Source organism: Phyllobates terribilis, unplaced genomic scaffold, assembly GCF_046119375.1.
Source record: "Phyllobates terribilis strain yellow unplaced genomic scaffold, ASM4611937v1 Scaffold_2__4_contigs__length_985480577, whole genome shotgun sequence".
Lineage (NCBI taxonomy): Eukaryota > Metazoa > Chordata > Amphibia > Anura > Dendrobatidae > Phyllobates > Phyllobates terribilis.
Window position 1 is genome coordinate 949,984,254 of NW_027362762.1, and position 25,806 is coordinate 950,010,059.

General features: G+C 47.1%; 1 protein-coding gene across 3 annotated transcripts in view; it reads right to left on the reverse strand.

The window, feature by feature from the left end:
• LOC141239484 (nectin-1-like) overlaps positions 1–25,806 on the reverse strand; it is a 114,421-nt gene that overhangs the window by 19,172 nt on the left and 69,443 nt on the right. For all 3 annotated transcript variants that reach the window (XM_073668541.1, XM_073668543.1, XM_073668542.1), the window contains exons 6-7: positions 14,987–15,071; positions 10,874–10,951 (exon numbers count right to left, since the gene is read on the reverse strand). In XM_073668541.1, the coding sequence (XP_073524642.1) occupies positions 10,874–10,951; positions 14,987–15,071 (163 nt within the window). The remainder of the gene's footprint in view (positions 1–10,873; positions 10,952–14,986; positions 15,072–25,806) is intronic.

The window sequence follows — 25,806 nt, forward strand, 5'->3', positions numbered from 1 at the left end:
TCTCTCCACAGGTGATCAACGGGATTGAGATCTGGACTCATTGCTGCCACTTCAGAAATCTCCAGCCCTTTGTTTCCATCCATTTCTCGGGGCTTCTTGAAGTATCTTTGGGGTTATTGTCCTGCTGGAAGAACCAAGACCTAGGACGCAAACCCAGCTTTCAGACACTGGGCACTACATTGTGACCCAAAATCCTTAGGTAATCTTCAGATTTCCTGATGCCTTGCACACAATCAAGGCACCAAGTACCAGAGGCAGCAAAACAACCCCAAAACATCTTTGAGCCACCCTCATATTTGACTGTAGGTACTGTGTTATTTTCTTTGTAGGCCTCATTCCGGTTTCAGTAAACATAAGAATGATGTGCTTTACCAAAAAGCTCTATCTTGGTCTCATCTGTCCACAAGACGCTTTCGCAGAGGGATTTTGGCTTACTCATATACATTTTAGAAAACTGCAGTCTAGATTTTTTTATGTCTCTGTGTCAGCAGTGGGGTCCTCCGGGGTCTCCTGTCATAGCGTTTCATTTCATTCAAATGTCGACAGATAGTTTGCGCTGACACTGATGCACCTGAGCCAGCAGAACAGCCTGAATTTCTTTGGAACTTGATTGGGGCTCCTTATCCGCCATCTGGACTGTCCTGCGTTGCAACAATTCATCAATTTTTCTCTGTCGTCCATGTCCAAGGTGATTAGCTACAGTGCCATGGGTTGTAAACTTCTTTATTATGTTGTGCACTGTGGACAAAGGAACATCAAAATCTCTGGAGATGGGCTTGTAACCTTGAGATTGTTGATATTTTTCAACAATTTTGGTTCTCAAGTCCTCAGAAAGTTCTCTTCTCCTCTTTCTGTTCTCCATGCTTAGTGTAGCACACACAGACACACAATGCAAAGACTGAGTCAACTTCTCCCCTTTTTATCAGGTTTCAGGAGTGATTTTCATATTGCCCACACCTGTTACTTGCCACAGGTGAGTTTGTACGAGCATCACATGCTTGAAACAAAATAGTTTACCCACATTTTTGTCCGGCCCAATTTTGCGGTTTTGTGTGAAATTATATTCAATTTGACTTTTTTTTTACTGCTTTTTTTGTGTTGTTCCAATACACACAAAGGAAATAAACATGTATATAACAAAACGTGTAATAATTTTCTGGAAGAAATACTTCATTTTTTGGAACAATTTCAAAGGTGCCAACACTTTCAGCCATGACTGTTTCTATTTCATCATCTTAAAAGAACAGAAATATTAGTGTCAGCTCTTATGTGCAGGGTCCTCTCTCTTGCAGAGTGTCAGCTCTTATGGGCAGGGTCCTCTCTCCTGTAGAGTGTCAGCTCTTATGGGCAGGGTCCTCTCGTCTGTAGAGTGTCAGCTCTTATGGGCAGGGTCCTCTCCCCTGTAGAGTGTCAGCTCTTATGTGCAGGGTCCTCTCTCTTGTAGAGTGTCAGCTCTTATGGGCAGGGTCCTCTCTCCTGTAGAGTGTCAGCTCTTATGGGCAGGGTCCTCTCCCCTGTAGAGTGTCAGCTCTTATGTGCAGGGTTCTCTCCCCTGTAGAGTGTCAGCTCTTATGTGCAGGGTCCTCTCTCCTGTAGAGTGTCAGCTCTTATGTGCAGGGTCCTCTCTCCTGTACAGTGTCAGCTCTTATTTGCAGGGTCCTCTCTCCTGTAGAGTGTCAGCTCTTATGTGCAGGGTACTCTCTCTTGTAGAGTGTCAGCTCTTATGTGCAGAGTCTTCTCTCCTGTAGAGTGTCAGATCTTATGTGCAGGGTCTTCTCTCCTGTTGAGGGTCAGCTCTTATAGGCCGGGTCTTTTCTCCTGTAGAGTGTCAGCTCTTATGGGCAGGGTCCTCTCTTCTGTAGAGTGTCAGCTCTTATGGGCAGGGTCCTCTATTCTATAGGGTGTAGAGCCATTTTATACCAGCTCAGTTGTCTATCAACCATCATTGAAACTTCATGTTGCTACTTTGTGTGTAGAGAACAGGATCAGGTATCGAGTCCGCAGTGCTGTCAGTGTGGCTCGGAGTCCGGTATTGTGCAGCTCTGGGTGTTAGAAGGGTAACGTTCGGTCAGTATTACTGGGTGTTAATAATATACTGAAGGGGAGGTCTCTGGAATGAAGACATGATACACCTTCACCTGTGTACCCTGTTGTGTGGACACTATTCTGTCTTTTTCTGAACAATTGATACCAAACTTTATACATGGGGCAGCAACACTAATAGTGAGCCTCAGGTTAAACAGCATTAAATTAACCTAAATACCTTTAGTATATTATTATTTAGTATGTAATTATTCACAGATATGTAAAACAGAATAGGATTGAATTGTAAAACAGAATAGAATTGTAGGATTACTGCTTCCAATAGGAGGCGCTATAGAGTACAAGTCCTCTTTTTCTCTGAAGAGGCAATTTGCATATTAAATTTCCCAGAGGAGCGTTGCATGGCGAATAAGCCTCCTTACCTTGACGTGCCAGAGCTGGTATGTCACTCTCCATAAGGAGAAACGCTACCCCTTAGACCTCAGTCCAGAGCCGCTCACCTAGCCAAATCAGTTCTCATACTTTGCACTGATGAGGGCCAACAGCCCGAAACACCATGTCTGCAAATTGAGATTCTGATTTGGCTTTTATCCTAAGTCATATTGCACGACTCGTTAAAGGGTTGATTGTGACTTGTAGGATTGCTGCTTCCAATAGGTGGCGCTATAGAGTACAAGTCCTCTTTTTCTCTCAAGAGGCAATTTGCATATTAAAACTGAATAGAAATATGTATCTAAATAGATCAAAAGATTAGAAAGAAAAAGCTATTTTTTTTACATTAATTTAATATTTTTAAACAATAAAAAGTTCCCAAAAAATGAAATTGAAAATTATTTCCATTAGAAAATACATTTTATTAAATTCACATCACAAAACAGCAAGAATATAAAAATGGACATTGTGCCTTTTAGTTCCTCTGTAAAACCAGTAGTTGCTGGGAACCAGTGAGCGCCTCCGATTGGTGCACTGGGGAGGGAATGGCGCTTGTCAGTAGCAGGCTGTCACTGTGTGACACAAGGTTACTGGGAACAATCACAGCTTTACTGTAGATTATCACAAGGTTACTGGGAACAATCACAGCTTTACTGTAGAGTATCACAAGGTTACTGGGAACAATCACAGCTTTACTGTAGAGTATCACAAGGTTACTGGGAACAATCACAGCTTTACTGTAGAGTATCACAAGGTTACTGGGAACAATCACAGCTTTACTGTAGAGAAATGAATGATTGCCCCACTAACTGGAAACTTCAGGACCAGAGATGGAGGCCTTCCATAACCCTCGCTATGAGCTGGTCCCACTGCTGAGGGCACCGGAGCGAATAAAGAACCAGATTACTGGCAGTGAAATAGTTAAAGTAAAGCCTGCCCGCAGTCCTGGCAGTAATAATGTTATTCTCCTTTGTGGTCACAAAACAAAACATGAGGCATAACCAAAAAAATGCAGCACAAACCAACACAACGTTCTTTTTTAATATCTCTGTGCAAAGGTAAATGAGAACATTGTGCTCCTGCGAAACTATACAAAACAAAGCTGCCTATAAGTCCATATAATAGAACAACAGACATAGGAGAGGTATAGAGAGGATGCACTCCAATACATTACTCTGACCCTGGGACTTTCACCACAGGTTGGACAAGTTCCCTTATGTTTATGTAAACACCACGCAGTCTCCACCCCTGGGCTCTCACGAAAGGATCACTGTTCTCGGATTAAACCTTGTGGAATGCTCCTGGCTGATACTCTTTCATGGTAGATTTGGTTAATAACCATAAGCTCCTTCGTCTCTTTACAGAACTGACTGTTCCTTTGTTGTAAAACTTTTTGCTGTTTTGACACATTCTTTTATTTCCACATTTCTGCCCTCTAGAAGCAGAACTTCCACATGCTGCAAAATTCTCCTTCTATTTTAACTGCTTCAGTCTTCATTTCTGCTGATGTTTTCTTTCAAAATAATCATCCTTGCACAAGTTCTATCCCCACCAGTCCCTCTCATCACTCGTGAACAGCTCACTTGCTCTGTTCACATCAGTCCCTCTCCCCTCTCATGTACAGCTCACACACTCTGTCCACATCAGTCCCTCTCCCCTCTCATGTACAGCTCACACACTCTGTCCACATCAGTCCCTCTCCTCTCTCAAGTACAGTTCACACGCTGTATCCACCCCAGTCCCTCTCCTCGCTCATGTACAGCTCACACGCTGTATCCACATCAGTCTGTCTCCTCTCTCATGTACAGCTCACACGCTGTATCCACATCAGTCTGTCTCCTCTCTCATGTACAGCTTACACATTGTATCCACCCCAGTCCCTCTCCTTGCTCATGTATGGCTTACATGCTCTATCCACATCAGTCCCTTTCCTCTCTCATGTACGGCTCACACACTCTGTCCACATCAGTCCCTCTCCTCTCTCAAGTACAGTTCACACGCTGTATCCACCCCAGTCCCTCTCCTCGCTCATGTACAGCTCACACGCTGTATCCACATCAGTCTGTCTCCTCTCTCATGTACAGCTCACACACTGTATCCACATCAGTCTGTCTCCTCTCTCATGTACAGCTCACACACTGTATCCACATCAGTCTGTCTCCTCTCTCATGTACAGCTTACACATTGTATCCACCCCAGTCCCTCTCCTTGCTCAAGTATGGCTTACATGCTCTATCCACAGCAGTCTGTCTCCTCGCTCATGTACAGCTCACATGCTGTATCCACATCAGTCTGTCTCCTCTCTCATGTACAGCTCACACGCTGTATCCACATCAGTCTGTCTCCTCTCTCATGTACAGCTTACACATTGTATCCACCCCAGTCCCTCTCCTTGCTCATGTATGGCTTACATGCTCTATCCACATCAGTCCCTTTCCTCTCTCATGTACGGCTCACACACTCTGTCCACATCAGTCCCTCTCCTCTCTCATGTACGGCTCACAAGCTCTATCCACACCAGTTCCTCTCCTCTCTCATGCACGGCTCACACACTGTATCAAAGTCCCTCTCTTTTCTCATGTATGGCTCCCATGCTCTATCCACACCAGTCCCTCTCCTCGCTCACATACAGCCCACATAATCTATCCACATCAGTCCCTCTCCTCTCTCATGTATGGCCCACATGCTCTGTCCACATAAATAGACCAACCGTGTATGTGATCATCACTATGTGTTGGTAACATGTAGTCTGGTCATAGTGTGGTGTTATTTCTCCCTTGCATGTGGTCCGATTTGGCCACTATGTGGTCTGGTGGTATGTCTGCCTTGCATGGGCAGCACAGTGGCTCAGCGGTTAGCACTGCAGCCTTGCAGTGCTGGGTTCCTTGGTTCAAATCCCACCAAGGACAACATCTGCAAGGAGTTTGTATATTCTCACCAGGTTTGTGTGGGTTTCCCCCAGGTTCTCCAGTTTCCTCTCACACTCCAAAGACATACTAATAGGGAATGTAGATTGTGAGCCCCAATGGGGACAGTGCCAATAATGTCTGCAAATTGTCTGAATTGTAAAGCACTGCAGAATATGTTGGCATGATATATATAAAAACATTATTATTGTATGTGCTAATATTCGTCATTATGTGGTGGTAATATGTGGTCAAGGCATGGCTTTGTGGTATTTTTCTCTTGTATGTTGTATTATTTCTCTTGATAAAGTGGATTGTGTGGTGTAGGACGATCACTTGTTCTCTCTGATATCAATAAGGAGAAGATTTTTTATTTCCATTGTAGATTAAATATTTGAAAGTTTAACCCCTGTCCTGTGTCATACCATTACACAATGGCAGAGATGCATTTAAAAGGATTCTCCGGTGAAAACAAGTTATGACCTATCCGTAAGATAAAAGATAGCTTGTCCGACTGCCGGGCCCACACTGATCAGCAGAAAGGGGAACTTTTACCTCTCTTAGAATGAAATGACATCTTCGCTTACCTCTCCATTCATTCCCTATGTGGCTGCCAAGCTCTACACTTGGATTTTTCTGGCAGACCCATAGAGAATGTATGGAGCAGCAGTCAGGCATCCAACCTGTCATGATATTTTGAAACAGGGATAAAAGTGCCCTTTCGGGGATAAAAGTTCAGCTGATTGGTGTGGGTCCCAGCAATCAGACCCTTATCGATCAATAAGTTATCACAGTTATCCATCTCACCTATAACTCCTTTACCCGAGCTATCACAATTAATGACACCATGATTTCCGTAGTACCAGAAATCCGATGCCTCGGAGTGATCCTCGACTCTGCCCTGTTCTTCAAAGCCCACATTCAATCTCTTTCCACCGCCTGAAGCCTCCAACTCAAAATATTTCCAGAATCCGTCCTTTCCTCAACCCTGAATCTGCTAAAATGTTAGTGCTGCCCTCATCATCTCCCACCTCGAGTACTGCAATATCCTCCTCTGTGGCCTACCTGCTAACACTCTCGCACCCCTCCAGTTCATCCTCAACTATGCTGCACGCACCCATCCTCTCTTCTTGCTACTCCTCTGCTTCTCCCCTCTGCAAATCCCTTTAGTGGCTCCCAATTCTGAGAGCTAACACTGACCTACAAAGCCGTAATCTGTCTCCTCCATATATCTCTGAACTAATCTCCTGATATCTCCCAATACGCAACCTCAGGTCCTCCTAAGTCCTCCTTCTCTCCTTCACAATCATACGCTCCTCACCCAATCGCCTTCAAGACTTCTCCTGAGTATCCCCCATCCTCTGAAATTCTGTGCCCCAACACATCCCATAATCCCCATCATCCAGAACTTTCTAGCGGAACTTGAAAACTCATAACTTCAGAACAGCTTACAGCCTGTAATGACCCAGCTGCCATCTCACCACCACCAGAGCGGTCACCTCACCACCACCAGAGTGGTCACCTCACCACCACCAGAGCGGTCACCTTCACCTCACCACCACCAGAGCGATCACCTCACCACCAGAGTGGTCACCTCACCACCACCAGAGCGATCACCTCACCACCACCAGAGCGATCACCTCACCACCAGAGTGGTCACCTCACCACCACCAGAGCGGCCACCTCACCACCACAAGAGCGATCACCTCACCACCACCAGAGCGATCACTTCACCACCAGAGCGGTCACCTCACCACCACCAGAGAGGTCACCTCACCACCACCAGAGTGGTCACCTCACCACCACCAGAGCGGTCACCTTCACCTCACCACCACCAGAGCGATCACCTCACCACCAGAGTGGTCACCTCACCACCACCAGAGCGATCACCTCACCACCACCAGAGCGATCACCTCACCACCAGAGTGGTCACCTCACCACCACCAGAGCAGCCACCTCACCACCACAAGAGCGATCACCTCACCACTACCATAGCAATCACTTCACCACCAGAGCGGACACCTCGCCACCACCAGAGCGGTCACCTCACCAGCACCAGAGCGGTCACCTCACCACCACCAGAACGGTCACCTCACCACCACCAGAGTGGTCACCTCACCACCACCAGAGCGGTCACCTTCACCTCACCACCACCAGAGCGATCACCTCACCACCAGAGTGGTCACCTCACCACCACCAGAGCGATCACTTCACCACCACCAGAGCGATCACCTCACCACCAGAGTGGTCACCTCACCACCACCAGAGCGGCCACCTCACCACCACAAGAGCGATCACCTCACCACCAGAGTGGTCACCTCACCACCACCAGAGCGGCCACCTCACCACCACAAGAGCGATCACCTCACCACCACCAGAGTGGTCACCTCACCACCACCAGAGCGGTCACCTTCACCTCACCACCACCAGAGCGATCACTTCACCACCAGAGCGGTCACCTCACCAGCACCAGAGCGGTCACCTCACCAGCACCAGAGCGGTCACTTCACCACCACCAGAGCGGTCACCTCACCACCACCAGAGCGGTCACTTTACCACCACCAGAGCAGTCACTTCACCACCACCAGAGTGGTCACCTCACCACCACCAGAGTGGTCACCTCACCACCACAAGAGCGATCACCTCACCACCACCAGAGCGATCACTTCACCACCAGAGCGGTCACCTCACCACCACCAGAGAGGTCACCTCACCACCACCAGAGTGGTCACCTCACCACCACCAGAGCGATCACCTCACCACCAGAGTGGTCACCTCACCACCACCAGAGCGATCACCTCACCACCAGAGTGGTCACCTCACCACCACCAGAGCAGCCACCTCACCACCACAAGAGCGATCACCTCACCACTACCATAGCAATCACTTCACCACCAGAGCGGACACCTCACCACCACCAGAGCGGTCACCTCACCAGCACCAGAGCGGTCACCTCACCACCACCAGAACGGTCACCTCACTGCCACCAGAGTGGTCACCTCACCACCACCAGAGCGGTCACCTTCACCTCACCACCACCAGAGCGATCACCTCACCACCAGAGTGGTCACCTCACCACCACCAGAGCGATCACTTCACCACCACCAGATCGATCACCTCACCACCAGAGTGGTCACCTCACCACCACCAGAGCGGCCACCTCACCACCACAAGAGCGATCACCTCACCACCAGAGTGGTCACCTCACCACCACCAGAGCGGCCACCTCACCACCACAAGAGCGATCACCTCACCACCACCAGAGTGGTCACCTCACCACCACCAGAGCGGTCACCTTCACCTCACCACCACCAGAGCGATCACTTCACCACCAGAGCGGTCACCTCACCAGCACCAGAGCGGTCACCTCACCAGCACCAGAGCGGTCACTTCACCACCACCAAAGCGGTCACCTCACCACCACCAGAGCGGTCACTTTACCACCACCAGAGCAGTCACTTCACCACCACCAGAGTGGTCACCTCACCACCACCAGAGTGGTCACCTCACCACCACCAGAGCTGCTCCTATCCCTCCAACCTACTGTCTCCTTCCCCATTATCCTGTAGACTGTAAGCCCACAAGGGCAGGGTCCTCTCCCCTCTGCACCAGCCTGTCGTTACTAGTTGTTCACCGTATTTTATATTTGTACCTTGTATGTACCCCTCCTTATGTACAGTAACCAGGAATCAATGACACTCGAAAAATAAATAATAATAATGACAATGTCGGATTTCATACTGGTCAGTGATACATTCAATATTTGATACCTGTGGCTGAGAAGACAGCTTTTGAAAGTAACCCATGAAGCCATTATAGTGCTAATGAGAAGAGGGGAAGCGACTTGACCCCCTTTCCAATGAACTAAGTATATTGGCAAAGGGCTACCCCTCTAAATAATCTTATAAATGCAAGCAAACAAGCGAAGGAGTAAAGCCAAAAGGTGAAGCCACCGTAATCATGTGGTTATTTATATACAGTATTTAGTATCCAGGGAAAAGATGGTTAATCATAAAAGAAAAAATGGATATCAGATTATCAGTGATATCTCTGAAGTTTAAAGCCTGATTGTCATTTAGCAGCCTGATCTAAAGTAGTTCAGTGACCATCGTAATTCCTTGTGGTTTAGGGTTTATTGTAATTCCTGGTGGTCTTGTGTCTCTTATAATTCCTGGTGATATAGTGTTCATTTTAGTGTTTATTATAATCCCTGGTAGTTTAGTGTCTATTATAATCCCTGGTGGTCAAGTGTGTATTATGCTCTCTGGTAGTCTAGTATATATTATAATCCCTGGTAGTCTAGTATGTATTATAATCCCATGTAGTCTATTGTTTATTATAATCCCTGGTGGTCTAGTGTATATTATAATCCCTGGTGGTCTAGTGTATATTATAATCTCTGGTAGTCTATTGTTTATTATAATCCCTGGTGGTCTAGTGTATATTATAATCTCTGGTAGTCTATTGTTTATTATAATCCCTGGTGGTCTAGTGTATATTATAATCTCTGGTAGTCTAGTGTCTACTAAAATCCATGATTACCTAGTGTCTATTATAATCCCTAGTTGTCTAGTATCTATTATAATTCCTGGTGGTTTAAGAATCTATAAAAATTCCTGACAGTCTAGCATTTATTACAATTTCTGCTGGTCTAGTGTTTATTATAAGCCCTGGTGGTCTAGTGTTTATTATAAACCCTGGTGGTCTATTGTTTATTATAAGCCCTGGTGGTCTAGTGTTTATTATAAGCCCTGGTGGTCTAGTGTTTATTATAAGCCCTGGTGGTCTAGTGTTTATTATAAGTCCTGGTGGTCTATTGTTTATTATAAGCCCTGGTGGTCTAGTGTTTATTATAAGCCCTGGTGGTCTAGTGTTTATTATCAGCCCTGGTGGTCTATTGTTTATTATAAGCCCTGGTGGTCTAGTGTTTATTATAAGCCCTGGTGGTCTAGTGTTTATTATCAGCCCTGGTGGTCTAGTGTTTATTATAAGCCCTGGTGGTCTAGTGTTTATTATAAGCCCTGGTGGTCTAGTGTTTATTATAAGCCCTGGTGGTCTAGTGTTTATTATAAGCCCTGGTGGTCTAGTGTTTATTATCAGCCCTGGTGGTCTAGTGTTTATTATAAGCCCTGCTGGTCTAGTGTTTATTATAAGCCCTGGTGGTCTAGTGTTTATTATCAGCCCTGGTGGTCTAGTGTCTATTATAAGACCTGGTGGTCTTGTGTCTATTATAAGCCCTGGTGGTCTAGTGTCTATTAAAATCCCTGGTTGTTCAGTGTGTAATATAATCCCAGCAATGGTTGCTGATACTATTATAACACCACTTTGCGCGCGATTTTAAGTGGTTTGGAAATAGAAAATTCATACCATCAATACCTCTGAATGCAATCCACTACGGCACATCCAGTTTGAGGGGGGAAAGGGCTGACAAATTGGGGAGAAAAACAATTTTGTGTAATTTGGGAAAACAAAAATGTGAATCATTTGCTCACCCTTGAGGATTATTTTTCAGTTTCTTTCCTAAACATTGCTCCACATAGATGTGCATGTTACATTTAGTAAAAGGCCACCTGTAAATACAAAGTGATCAAGAGATTAACAGCAACAACAAACAACGGGCAATACAAGATTAAAAAACAAAAACACTTGTAAAAATACATTTTTAAGTCGTCTTTCTTCATAATGTGACTTTGGGCGCAGAATAGCTGTGAAGACCTGCGGCTTTTGGGGAGCTCTAATTGGCAATACCACCAGTCTGCGCACTGACAAACACCTGAACCGAAAAGACCGAAAAAAAGAAATATGACACGATATGCCATATAAGTATTGGCAGCTCATTTTATGATGTCCCTTCTAATCTAAATGTTGTCAAATGATATATATTATTCTTGATATGAATGATATATATTATAATTGAAAATGGGGGATGTCACAGCTCACTTCTTCCTCCTCCTGAACACTAATTGATAAACCAGTACCCACCATTCACAATAGGTGATGTCACAGCTCACCACCTCCTGTACAATGACTGATAACACCTCTATATACAGTAGATAACACAGGATCCACCATTCACAATAGGTGATGTCACAGCTCACTCCCTCCTCCTCCTGCACAATGACTGATAACACCTCTATATACAGTAGATAACACAGGATCCACCATTCACAATAGGAGATGTCACAGCTCACCTCCTCCTCCTGTACAATGACTGATAACACCTCTATATACAGTAGATAACACAGGATCCACCATTCACAATAGGTGATGTCACAGCTCACCTCCTTCCCCTCCTGTACAATGACTGATAACACCTCTATATACAGTAGATAACACAGGATCCACCATTCACAATAGGTGATGTCACAGCTCACCTCCTCCTCCTCCAGTACAATGACTGATAACACCTCTATATACAGTAGATAACACAGGATCCACCAGTCACAATCAGTGATGTCACAGCTCACCTCCTCCTCCTCCTTTAAAATAACTGATAACACCTCTATATCACCCCTCTCTACACAGAGACCTCTGCACAGATCACACAACATGCCCACTACTCTCCCAGAGAAGTTAACAAACATTTACAGACTAGTGTTCGCTCTGGATAATGTGTCTGCAGTAAAGCAGATCTCTGAAAGCTGTTAAAAAAATTACAATAAGAAAATAAAACATTAAAATAAATATTTATATTTAAAAAAAATACCAAATCCATTTTCAAATACTTATTAAAGTATTCTAATATAAAGAGAGTAAAGAATGGTTACAAAGTGTGTCGGTCACTCTAGAGGACCTGTCCTGTCTTATAAAACACAGGCAGTACATTGATGAGAATGTTCGATGTGAAATACTTCATTTCTCCTCTAGGGATGCTGCAAGGAAATTGAGCATTTACTTCCTTAAGGCCTGTACAACATAGGGCCCGTGGGCTGCATGCGGCCTGCCAATGGATGTTGTGTGACTGTTCAGGAGATGCGGGCTTTCATCTTCCTATGTACAAATGTACTCGCGTCTTTCAGATTCGGATACATTTAAATACTGCGGCACCGGGACTGGGACAGAGGAGCGCTCCTCTGCCCCCCACCGCGACAAGCAGCAGTGTGATGAGGTTAGCATGCTGCTGCCGGTGCCGCACAGGCAGCAGAGACGTTGGACCTCGGTAACTGAATATTATGGAGAGGGGCACTACGGGGGGGTTATTATGGAGAGGCTTAGAGTGTGTGGGAGGGACAGTATAGAGAGGGACAGTGTGGGGGGAATATTATGGAGAAGGGATGTGGCGGGGGGACAATATGGAGAGGGTTATATTCTGTAGAGGGAAATATTCTGTTCTGGAAGTATAGTGAGAGGCAATTATTTATTCAGGGGAGCAAGATTGGAGATATCTATATTTTTGGGGCAGGATAAGGATACTTTTATTTTTAATAAGGGCACCAAGTCTGGAAGTGCTGCTGAAGACGGAAGTCTGCAGAGATGAGCTCTGAGTATGAAATCTCATCATAGTGTCTGTACTACGTGGAGACAAAAGGGATGGGAATTACTCCAATGAGTGAAGATATCACCTATGAGGTACCTGGGTGTAATCTCATAAGTACTGTGGTTCCTGTATGGTCTGCGGTCTGATGGCTGGTAACAACAACTACCAGTATCTCCTTACGATTGCTAAAGACATACTAGGAATTATATGTTCAAGCAATACAATTATATATGGGGTTGATATGACATTACATTTGTTCTGATGCTGTATTCATGTACTGATCGTGGTTCTCGTGCTGCATTCATGTACTAACTGTAGTTCTGGCGCTGCATTCATGTACTGATGGTGGTCCTGGTGCCACATTCATGTACTGACGGTGGTTCTGATGCCACATTCATGTACTGACGGAGGTTCCGATCTATCTAAAGACTCCTAAGAAGTGAGCAGCTCAGGAGAGAGGTCTATGCTTTCAATTGAATCTGTACTCCACCGTGCTCTTAATAGGGGTCTTTAGAGTGATTGCTGAGGGTCTCAGGACCCAGACCCCCAATGAGCTGCATTCTGCAGGCAACCATGGTGACAATACAAAGAAATAAAAATGTAGTAGGGGGAACCAGTGGATGTCGTGTATCTCGACTTCTCAAAAGCGTTCGATAGCGTGCCACATAATAGGTTGGTATACAAAATGAGAATGATGGGGCTGGGGGAAAATGTCTGCAAGTGGGTAGCTAACTGGCTAAAGGATAGAAGGCAGAGGGTGGTTATAAATGGAATATACTCAGATTGGGTAAGCGTCACTAGTGGGGTACTACAGGGGTCTGTACTAGGCCCAATGTTATTTAATATCTTTATTAACGACATAGTCAACGGGATAAATAGTAAAATATCAATATTTGCAGATGACACAAAGTTATGTAAAACAATTAATACAAAAGAGGACAGTGCAGACCTACAGAGGGATTTGGATAAGCTGGGTAGGTGGAGCATTAAATGGCAAATGAGGTTTAACGAGGAGAAATGTAAGGTCATACATATGGGAAGGAAAAATGGAAGTCACCAGTACTCACTGAATGGGAAATCATTGGGGAATTCAGAGATGGAGAAGGACTTGGGCATCTTGATTGATAGCAAACTAAATTGGAGTGCCCAAAGTCAGGCCGCTGCTGTAAGGGCAAACAGGGTAATGGGATGTATCAGAAGAGGTATAGCTGCAAAGGAGGAGAACATTGTTCTTCCACTGTACAAAGCACTGGTCAGACCACACTTGGAATACTGTGCTCAGTTATGGGCCCCAATATATAGAAAGGATATAAATGAGCTTGAAAAGGTACAAAGGAGGGCAACAAAATTAATAAAGGGAATGGAGGGACTGCAATACCCAGAGAGGTTGGCAAAACTAGGACTATTCAGCCTGGAAAAGAGAAGGTTGAGGGGGGACATAATAAATGTGTACAAATATGTTAGGGGACAGTATAGAGACCTTGCCCGGGATTTGTTCAAAAGGAGGGATATTACGGTAACAAGAGGGCACTCACTAAGACTGGAAGAGAAAAGGTTTCAGCACCAGCATAGGAAGGGGTTCTTTACGGTAAGAGCAGTGAGAATATGGAATTCACTGAGTGAGGAGACGGTAATGTCGGATTCACTACACCAGTTCAAGCGGGGACTGGATGCATTTCTAGATACCAGGCAGATTTCAGCATATACTTAAAAATGAAATAAAATAGTAGGTTGATACAGGGATTTATTCTGACTGCTGGTTTCAGAGTCGGGAGGGAATTTTTCCTCAGGTGAAGATTGGCCAAATCATTTGGGGTTTTTACCCTCCTCTGGATCAACTTTAGCAATTACAGAACTAACAGGTCGAACTTGATGGACGCAAGTCTTTATTCGGCTTTACAAACTATGTTACTATGTTACTAGTAGGAAAAATGTAGTTACTTTTTAATCTTTGTGAATGAAGTCTATGTGTTCATAGCGGGCGCGCCATGGAATTCAATTGACTGTTATACGGGATATTTTGTGTTTTTAAGGAGGCTTTTTTATTTTTAAGTGATTGTTATAATATGACAGCAATGACGGTAATAATGAACAATACATAGTGCTATCCACTAGCACTAACACATACCTGTATCGGTTCAAGTAACAGACACACAGCAACAACAAGATACCAAGGATAACCAGAATGCTAATGAAGATTGGATAAAGATTTCCTAAAAGGTGGAAAAAAAAACAGATAAGCCGTGGTAAGAAGCGAAGAGTAAGTGTTTTACTTTTTATTCGACTTGCGGTCAAGTATCATCAGGTGAAATGAGTGAAGGCGCCGATCCTCCGCAGGAATCCAAAAGAGAACTTTATACTGCAGCAGAAGCAGTGACCCCTGTATCCTGGATGGAGTCGCACATGACAGAGCTTATCTGGGCACCTTTTATTTTATTCCCACGGCCTTCACAACAGTCAAACTAATCATCAATTATGTCCCTGACAGCTCCCATAATGCAGTGAGGCAGTTAGTTTTTCTACATTATTGCCTGATACAAAGAAGACATCAGAATAAAAGTGACTGAAGAAAGCTCTGTATGGGCACTGAATGAACAGTGAAGGATAAAAACTTCAGAATTGAAAATACAGCTCTGGAGTACAAGATATTACAGTATGTGACTGAGGATCAGTGATGTATGTACACAGTGACTGCACCAGCAGAATAGTGAGTGCAGCTCTGGAGTATAATACAGGATGTAACTCAGGATCAGTAATGTAATGTATGTACACAGTGACTGCACCAGCAGAATAGTGAGTGCAGCTCTGGAGTATAATACAGGATGTAACTCAGGATCAGTAATGTAATGTATGTACACAGTGACTGCACCAGCAAAATAGTGAGTGCAGCTCTGGAGTATAATACAGGATGTAACTCAGGATCAGTAATGTAATGTATGTACACAGTGACTGCACCAGCAGAATAGTGAGTGCAGCTCTGGAGTATAATACAGGATGTAACTCAGGATCAGTAATGTAATGTATGTACACAGTGACTGCACCAGCAGAATAGTGAGTGCAGCTCTAGAGTATAATACTGGATGTAACTCAGGATCAGTAATGTAATGTATGTACACAGTGACTGCACCAGCAGAATAGTGAGTGCAGCTCTGGAGTATAATACAGGATGTAACTCAGGATCAGTAATGTAATGTATGTACACAGTGACTGCACCAGCAAAATAGTGAGTGCAGCTCTGGAGTATAATACAGGATGTAACTCAGGATCAGTAATGTAATGTATGTACACAGTGACTGCACCAGCAGAATAGTGAGTGCAGCTCTGGAGTATAATACAGGATGTAACTCAGGATCAGTAATGTAATGTATGTACACAGTGACTGCACCAGCAGAATAGTGAGTGCAGCTCTAGAGTATAATACTGGATGTAACTCAGGATCAGTAATGTAATGTATGTACACAGTGACTGCACCAGCAGAATAGTGAGTGCAGCTCTGGAGTATAATACAGGATGTAACTCAGGATCAGTAATGTAATGTATATACACAGTGACTGCACCAGCAGAATAGTGAGTGCAGCTCTGGAGTATAATATAGGATGTAACTCAGGATCAGTAATGTAATGTATGTACACAGTGACTGCACCAGCAGCATACTGGGTGCAGCTCTGATCAGCTGCTAGTCAGTGTGCTGATTACGGGTGTGGTGGCTGCAGATCCTGCTGTGAGCTCCTGATCTCTGAGAAACCAACACCTCTCCACCTGGGGACCTGCTTTCTCTCTTTCCCAGGGAGGGAGCGGGTTTCTGGGATGAGTGATGGAGCCAAGTCCCAGGCTTCTGCTTCCCGAACCAGGCCGGCGGGGGGCAGAAGAAACCAGCAACCGGCCTGCACATCAGAGGACTCGGGGGTGAGACGCTGCACCAGGAGTCGCAGCAATGTGGCTCCTACTCCCCCCGGGATTGTGGAGACCCCCAGAAGCCGCAAGGCTTCCAGCATGGAGGAAAAGCCTGACAGCGGTGTGCAAGATGGCGCTCCTTCCGGAGGAAAGCTGAGTGCTCACGGAGGTGAGGCCAACCTCCCTGAGGGGGGGTGGGTGCTGCAGGGACCCCGGGAGTCTGTGTCCACCTATGCCTCCCGGGTCATGATCCACCTCCGTGAGTATGAAGATGCCAGTAAGCTCATCAGGAGGCTCCGGGAGGAGCTGCGCTGCACAAGCGCCAAAGCTGCGGGGGCCTCCAAACCAAGGAAGGCAAAACTCCAAGCCGAGGTAAAAAGACTGAGCAGTGAAATTCAACTCCTGGAACTTAGGAAAGCCACCATCAGGGAGCAGAGTGGTCCTTTCAAAGAAAAACTTATAAATGAAGACCGCTTTAGAGAAATGGCTGATACCAGAGAGCAAAGGCAGATGGGGCTGCAGCCTGAGAGCCAGGTGGATGATGAGAGTGATGATGACCAGCAGGAAGCCCCACCTGGCAGCCTGCAAAGTCACCCGCAGGCCAAGTGCAGCGAGCTCCCTGCAGGACAGGCGACAGTGACATCCGGTCGCAGTTCTGCCGGCTCTGGGGAGGACAGTGACAGCAGCGGCCAGGGAGGGGCGCTAATGGCGGAGATTAAGCTCCTGGAGTGCCCAGTGTGCCTCCAAAACTTCCATCTTGGTGACGATCTACCAGAAGAGGCACCTGGGGGCCACAAAAAGGCAAAGAAGACCAAGCCAAACCTGCAGGAAGCGGTAAGATACGTATATGCCCCCCTCCCTGTACCCCCTGAGTCGGTGGCAGGCTCAGCTCGCTGTATAAACCCCGTTGCCCAGCCCAGCCCGGGTTCTGCTGTGGATCCGTTGCAAAGGCGCGGGGAGATTACAGAGCGCGGTAGTGAGGCGCAGAGCTCCGTCTCTGCTTGTAGTAGTGGGGACGCAGCAGGAGGTCCATCAGCCGAGAGGCTGGACAGTGAGGGCGGCCCGGCGGCGGGCGTTCCATCAGGCCACGAGGCTGCGGTGCGCTCCTCAGTGGGAGGGGGGAGCAGCCCGGTGTCGGGGGCAGCTCCGGTAGCCTCGGCGCCTCTGAATGCTGTTGCCGCTGATCACTTAGTTGAGAAGCGGCGGCAGTGTGAGGGGGCAGTTGGGGCTGAGCGTTCCGGTCCTCCCACGAAAGTGCTATTTTGTGTTGGCGTCGCTGGTTCGGAAGATCCTGATGCTAAAGATCAGCGGCGCCTAACTGCAGCTAGAGATCAGCGGCACATTATACCAAATGCCAAACAGCGGAAATTACCGACCGATGATGTGGAGGGCACACATAAGACCGGGGGTGAGTTCGCCTCCAGTTCTATGGAGGTGACTGAGCCCCTTGTGCCTGATGCGGAGGTCAAAAGGTCATCCACCATTGTTACTGGTCCAGCAGGAATGAATGTGGTGGTGGAGGTGAATGAGGATAATTCATTGTCTAGTGGTGTGGTTGCTGGTTTGGTGGAGGGTGAGATGGAGGTGGGTAATGGTGATACTGTTGGGGCTGATGTGGTCACTGGTCCGGTTGCCCCCCCGGGGGTGGCAACACCTGTCCAGAGTTATGCCAGTGTCACCTCCGGGGCAAATAGGGCATCCTCCTCGTCTCCGGGCTTTGGGGACGGCATGTTGCAACGGCGCCTTCTGGAGGCTCTAAAGAAGGGGGAGAGATCACTAATGGTAGAGGGTCGAGAGGTTGATCTATCCTTCTGGATAGAGAGGCATGGCCTCGGGGCCTTCCGAGAGCAAAAAGGGGGAGATACAGTGTGGTCCCTCCCAACAGCCGGGCCAGGCAGTGTGCGTAGGAATGTGGTCCGTCTTCGGTGGAGGGGCAGTGATGCATGTCCGCCAAGGTCTAAAGTTGTGGAGCTCCTGCTGAGGATGGGCTTCAAGGCGATTGACATCTACGCCTTGATACATCCCTATTCCACGCCTGAGTTTGATGTCAGCTTTGTTCGGCCGGAGGGGCTTGAGCTCTTCTGGGCGAATTATGAGTTGGCAAAAAATGAGCCCGGCTGGCGAGACTTTGCCGTTCAGGCAGTGTCTCGCCAAAACCAGATCAAGAAAGTGACCGTGATGACTCGTAACGAGTCGCTTTCTTGCTATGACATCATGACGTGGCTTGGTCGGTATGGAGAGGTGGTGGAGATGCCAAAGAAAAACCGCGACGAGTTTGGTATCTGGTCAGGGGCCTGGACGTTTATGGTAAAACTTAAGCATTCAGGTGGTACGGTTGCCCACATTCCATCGTCTGCCTTCCTGGGTAGGGATCGTATCCTGGTCTTCTACCAGGGGCAACCGAAGCTCTGTCACAGGTGCGGCGACCGCACACACTTCAGTGCAAACTGCACCGTGCAGAAATGCGCGTTGTGTGGGGGTGTCAGCCATCTTGCTGCCTCTTGTGTGGAGATTAGGTGCCACCTGTGTGGTGAGTTAGGTCACCCATTCAGCCGTTGTCCTCGCTCCTTTGCTAATGCTGTCGAGACCCCGGTGGGAGTAAGCCGTGAGGCCGATTCTGCTGGGGAGGGGACTAGCAGGGGTGGGGGAGATGAGGGGCCAGGGAAGAAAAGCAATAAAAAGACGCCTGCCCAGCTGAGGCGTCTAGACAAGCGCAGACAGGAGAGGGAGCGGGGCGAGCCCCAGACTACCGGGGCAGCCCCTGTCCTGGATGCCAGTGTTGCTGCTGAGGCCCTGAGGGATGATGAGTTGGATGAGGAGGTCAGGAGGATCCACAGGGAGGAAACTGCCTCTGCTTCAGAATCCTCCCATTATGAAAGTATGGATGAGGATAATAAGCGGTGGCTAGAGAACAAGCGTAAGCTCGGCACCAAAAAGAAGAGAAAGAAGGGAGATAAAACATCTTCTCCCGCTCTGACCAAGGTACCTAAGGAAGGTAAAACCGACTCCCCTCTAGTTGGTCTTTCTAACCGGTTCCAAGCCCTTGATAACATCTCTTCCTCTGAGGAGGAGGCTGAGGGTGAGGTTCCGGCTTCAGCGGAGCTTACAGGGGGTGCCGAGTCTCCTTCTCCTGGGGATGCAAGGTCCTTGGGGGGAGGGACTGGCCCAGAGTCCAGAGACGAGGACGAGAAAAGAAGGAAAAATGTGGGAATGGACACCTCTGTGTCATTAAAGAGGGGGAAGGATTCCTCCTCTGAGGCAGAGGATAAGGGGAGTGGGAAGAAGAAAGCCATCTAACTCAATCACCAATGATGGCGGTACCCACTCCGTTGATGCTGGCGTCCATTAATGTCGCCAGCATTAAGTCAAATATGGCTAGATTTGCGGCCTTTGATTTTCTCAGCCGGGTTGAAGCTGACATTTTCTTTTTGCAAGAGACCAGGCTGCCAAATATGGCAGAGGTGTTTATAGCTAAGAGGGAGTGGAGACTCGGGCCCTCCTATTGGTCTCTTGCGGCCGAGCCGTATAGCGGAGTGGCGGTCCTTTTTACCGCACCGGTAGAATGCCGACGGGTTATTGAGTTAGAAATGGGGAGGTGCCTGATATTAGATGTCCTCATGAAGGGACAAGAGCTCCGGCTCATTAACATCTATGGTCCCCAATCTAAATGGGACCGGAAGTGTCTCTTTATGAGGATCAAGCCCTACCTTTTTACGAGTCGGCAGGTCGTCTTAGGAGGGGACTTCAACACTGTCACGAGGCCCCGGGATAGAGGAGGTTCCAGAGACAAGCTGACTTATGATAGCGTCGCCCTTAATAGTATAGCTAGTGAGGCTCGCCTGGTGGATGTCCACATCCGGCACACCGCAGGCCACGAGGGGTTCACCTATCATAGAGGTAACTGTAGGTCCAGGATAGACAGGTTTCATTTAAAGGAGGAAGCCGTCTCTTCAGCAGTATCTGTTGTTGAGGTGGAGTTCTCCGATCACTGTTTGATTTTGTTTTCCCTGAATGTTACAGAGACCCCCCGGATGGGAAGAGGCTTTTGGAGGCTCAATTCGTCTCTCTTGGAAGAAGCGGAGATAAGACAGTCCTTTGAGGATTTTCTTCAGAGCCAGGTACCCTTACTGGATCTTTGTAGTAGTAAGTCAGAGTGGTGGGAGATGTTTAAGAAAAGGGTGGCGAGATTCTTCCGCCAGCTCTCGAGCCTCAGGAGCCTGGACAGGTACCGCCTGTATCAGGGCCTGAGGAGGAAACTCGAGCATCTTGTCTCAACTGGAGGTAGCCGCGAGGAGATCTCCAGAGTAAAATCTTTGCTAATGAGGTGTCAGTATGATAGACACGCATCTTTGGTTTTTGAGAGGGATTACGGGAAGTACCGCTCGCCCGACCTTTACAGAAACTGCAAGATGTCAGTGAATAGTAAAGTTGTTACAGGACTGGTTGACACTGCGGGGTCCCTGAAAAGATCCAGATCAGGGATCCTGGAGGTCGTCAGATCCTTCTACTCGCACCTCTTGGGGAAGAGGGATCTGGATTGGCATGAGATGTCGGCTTTTCTGGCTGAAGCCGTCCCCGAACCAGGGGTAGACCCCTCTCTTGGTGTTTTGACAGAGATGATCAGGGAAGAGGAAGTTAAGTTGGCGATTGAAGGGCTTGCCCTGAAGAAATCTCCCGGTCCGGATGGCTTAACATCTGAATTCTATAAGACCTTTAAGGACGCCTTGGTTCCCCTCTTGACTGAGGTATTCAATGAGTGTCTTTCCTCGGGCACTCTGCCAAAGTCAATGAGGAGGTCTGCCCTGATCATCTTGTCAAAGGGTAAGGACCCATCTTGCATTGAGAATTGGCGTCCCATAGCGCTTCTCAATGCAGACAGGAAGGTTTTGGCAAAGGTGCTGTTTAATCGGCTGGTGAAATTTGCACCCCAGCTCCTTTCGGGGGCCCAGCATTGCTCTGTTCCGGGCCGCAGTACAATTAGTGCTGTACTCTGTGTCCGAGAGGCGGTGGAGCAGGGTAGGGCTGGCCACTGGAAGGGGTACATGCTGTCATTGGACCAGGCAAAAGCGTTTGATCGGGTTAATCATGAGTACCTCTGGTCTGTCCTTCTGAGGTATGGCCTGCCGGGGGGGTTTGTTGATTGGCTTAAGACCTTGTACTCTGGGGCAGAGAGTTTCCCGCTTGTGAACGGTTGGATTGGCAGCTCTTTTGAGGTTGGGTGTGGTGTTCGCCAGGGTTGTCCCTTGAGCCCGCTACTGTACGTGTTTGCGATTGACCCACTTCTTAGGAGGGTGGAGCGTGGACCGTTGGCTGGGATCGGGATGGACCGGGCAGCACCGGAAGCCACTCTGAGAGTGGTGGCGTATGCCGATGACGTCACCGTTTTTGTTTCCTCTGATGGGGAGGCAGAATGGCTGATGTCAGAGGTAAATCGCTACTCGGAGGCATCCGGGTCTAAGATCAACCGGGATAAGTGTGAGAGTCTCTGGCTGGGAGGAGGAGATCCTGGTTTTGATCTCCCGGACACCCTTCCAGAACCCAAAGTCTCTGCAAAAGTTCTTGGCATCGAATTTGGCCAGGGGGATTACCCCAAACAAAATTGGGACAGCAGGCTAGAGATCGCCACTCAGAAGGTGAACCAATGGAAGGGTTGGTCTTTGACCCTAAGGGAAAGGGTAAACCTGATCAAAACTTACCTGCTCCCTTTGCTGATCTATTTGGGCAGTGTGTGCATCTTGCCAGAGCCTCTCTGGACTCGGGTCTACAGTTTGTTCTTTCAACTGTTATGGGGGAATAGACTGAACCTGGTCAAGAGGGAGGTTACTTACCGTACGAGGAGACTAGGAGGGTTGGGTATGGTCAACCCTGTGGTATTCCTTGTGAATACCTTCATTAAGATCAATATTGCAAACCTCTGGAAAGAGAGGGCTCCTCCGTGGGTATTCTCCTGTAAGGGATGGTTTCAGCCTTTCTTCCAGGAATGGGAGACAGGAGGGCAAGTGAAGGATCTCCGCACACCGCATGGACATCTCCCGGCTTACGCTACCGTGGTTCTGAAGGTAATTCGCCGGTGGGGTCTGGGAATGTGGGAGGTCAGGACTCTGCCAAGGAAGCTCCTTGACAAAAGGGTTCTGTTGACCCATTTTCAGAGGCCTCTGGCGCTCAGGGATTGCCCAAGTTGGGATCTTGGGGTGGGTCTGTATCTTTTGAATTCTATCAGGATCCCCTCGAAGGTTTGGGACTTGGCTTGGCGCTGCTTCCATGGGAAACTGTGTGTGAGGGACAATCTGAAGTGTAGGAGCTCTGAGGACAGGAACTGTCCTCGGGAGCATTGTGGTACCATGCTTGAAAGCATGGACCACTTCCTGCTTCGTTGTCCCTTTAACACAGAGGTGTACAACAGGGTGGGCGCCTCCATTGGCTGGCCCCGGCTGGCCGGTCTCTCTTATGCGGAATGGGCCTATGGAGCATTCGGGGACCTGGGTGGTCGGGACCGCTGCACCTTATTTCTAGTTAGCGCAGTGGTTAGGTATCACACGTGGAACGCACGGTGCTTAGTATCGACGCAGCGGAAAATCCTCCCAGTGGACGATGTGTTTAGGACCATACTCGGTGACCTGGTGAAGGTGCGTTCTCTGGAGCATGAGAGACTGGGTACACGGAGGGCCGCTCTCTTCTGGAGGGGCTTTTCTTTTAGTGTGCCCTAGTCTGGTCATCTCCTCTCCTGGTGGTGGGCTGCTGCTGACACCATAGATTTTTGTTTTATTGATCAGTAGACAGTGATGTAGGGCTGCAGGCGCCGAACTTGGGCTTTGTCAGTTGTGGTTATTGTATTGTTTGTTTCTGTATATATTTTATATATGGGTTTGGGTGTAGGTGTTAGGTTGGGTGGAGGGAAAAGGGGGGAGGTGGGTTCATCTTGTGGGGCTTTGGGACACTGGTTATTTGGGTGAAAAACTGGCACTGCCTGATCTGTCCTATGGACGTTGGACATAGACTGAGGCATGAGGCGCAGGACCAGCTCTCAGGTCAGTGCCGGGGAGGGACTGGTGGGCTCGAGTGTGGGGGGTTTTGTTTTGTCTTGTATATATTTGTATAGTTAGTATTTATTTTATTTTATTTATTAAAAAAAAAAAAAAAAGAATGTATATATTAGTTTGTATATAATTTGTCGGTTATTGTTTATTATATTGTTATTATTTGTTTGGTAACCGGACCAGATGTCATGGTGTAGGTAGTTATTATTGTGTATATATGTATAATATGTGTGTGAGGAGAGAGGGAGCGGCTGGACCAGTTCATTACATTGTTTATTTTCTGGTTATTAATTTTCTTATGTTTCTGTTATTATTATTGTTATGTTTTTCATTTTTATAATAAAAGATCTACAGGATGTAACTCAGGATCAGTAATGTAATGTATGTACACAGTGACTGCACCAGCAGAATAGTGAGTGCAGCTCTGGAGTGTAATACAGGGTGTAACTCAGGATCAGTACAGGATTAGTAATGTAATGTATGTACACAGTGACTGCACCAGCAAAATAGTGAGTGCAGCTCTGGAGTATAATACAGGATGTAACTCAGGATCAGTAATGTAATGTATGTACACAGTGACTGCACCAGCAGAATAGTGAGTGCAGCTCTGGAGTATAATACAGGATGTAACTCCGGATCAGTAATGTAATGTATGTACACAGTGACTGCACCAGCAGAATAGTGAGTGCAGCTCTGGAGTGTAATACAGGGTGTAACTCAGGATCAGTACAGGATTAGTAATGTAATGTATGTACACAGTGACTGCACCAGCAGAATAGTGAGTGCAGCTCTGGAGTATAATACAGGATGTAACTCAGGATCAGTAATGTAATGTCTGTACACAGTGACTGCACCAGCAGAATAGTGAGTGCAGCTCTGGTGTATAATACAGGATGTAACTCAGGATCAGTACAGGATCAGTAATGTAATGTATGTACACAGTGACTGTACCAGCAGAATAGTGAGTGCAGCTCTGGAGTATAATACAGGATGTAACTCAGGATCAGTACAGGATCAGTAATGTAATGTATGTACACAGTGACTGTACCAGCAGAATAGTGAGTGCAGCTCTGGAGTATAATACAGGATGTAACTCAGGATCAGTAATGTAATGTATGTACACAGTGACTGCACCAGCAGAATAGTGAGTGCAGCTCTGGAGTATAATACAGGATGTAACTCAGGATCAGTACAGGATCAGTAATGTAATGTATGTACACAGTGACTGCACCAGCAGAATAGTGAGTGCAGCTCTGGAGTATAATACAGGATGTAACTCAGGATCAGTAATGTAATGTATGTACTCAGTGACTGCACCAGCAGAATAGTGAGTGCTGCTCTGGAGTATAATACAGGATGTAACTCAGGATCAGTAATGTAATGTATGTACACAGTGACTGCACCAGCAGAATAGTGAGTGCAGCTCTGGAGTATAATACAGGTTGTAACTCAGGATCAGTACAGGATCAGTAATGTAATGTATGTACACAGTGACTGCACCAGCAGAATAGTGAGTGCAGCTCTGGAGTATAATAAAGGATGTAACTCAGGATCAGTAATGTAATGTATGTACACAGTGACTGCACCAGCAGAATAGTGAGTGCAGCTCTGGAGTATAATACAGGATGTAACTCAGGATCAGTAATGTAATGTATGTACACAGTGACTGCACCAGCAGAATAGTGAGTGCAGCTCTGGAGTATAATACAGGATGTAACTCAGGATCAGTACAGGATCAGTAATGTAATGTATGTACACAGTGACTGCACCAGCAGAATAGTGAGTGCAGCTCTGGAGTATAATACAGGATGTAACTCAGGATCAGTAATGTAATGTATGTACTCAGTGACTGCACCAGCAGAATAGTGAGTGCTGCTCTGGAGTATAATACAGGATGTAACTCAGGATCAGTAATGTAATGTATGTACACAGTGACTGCACCAGCAGAATAGTGAGTGCAGCTCTGGAGTATAATACAGGTTGTAACTCAGGATCAGTACAGGATCAGTAATGTAAT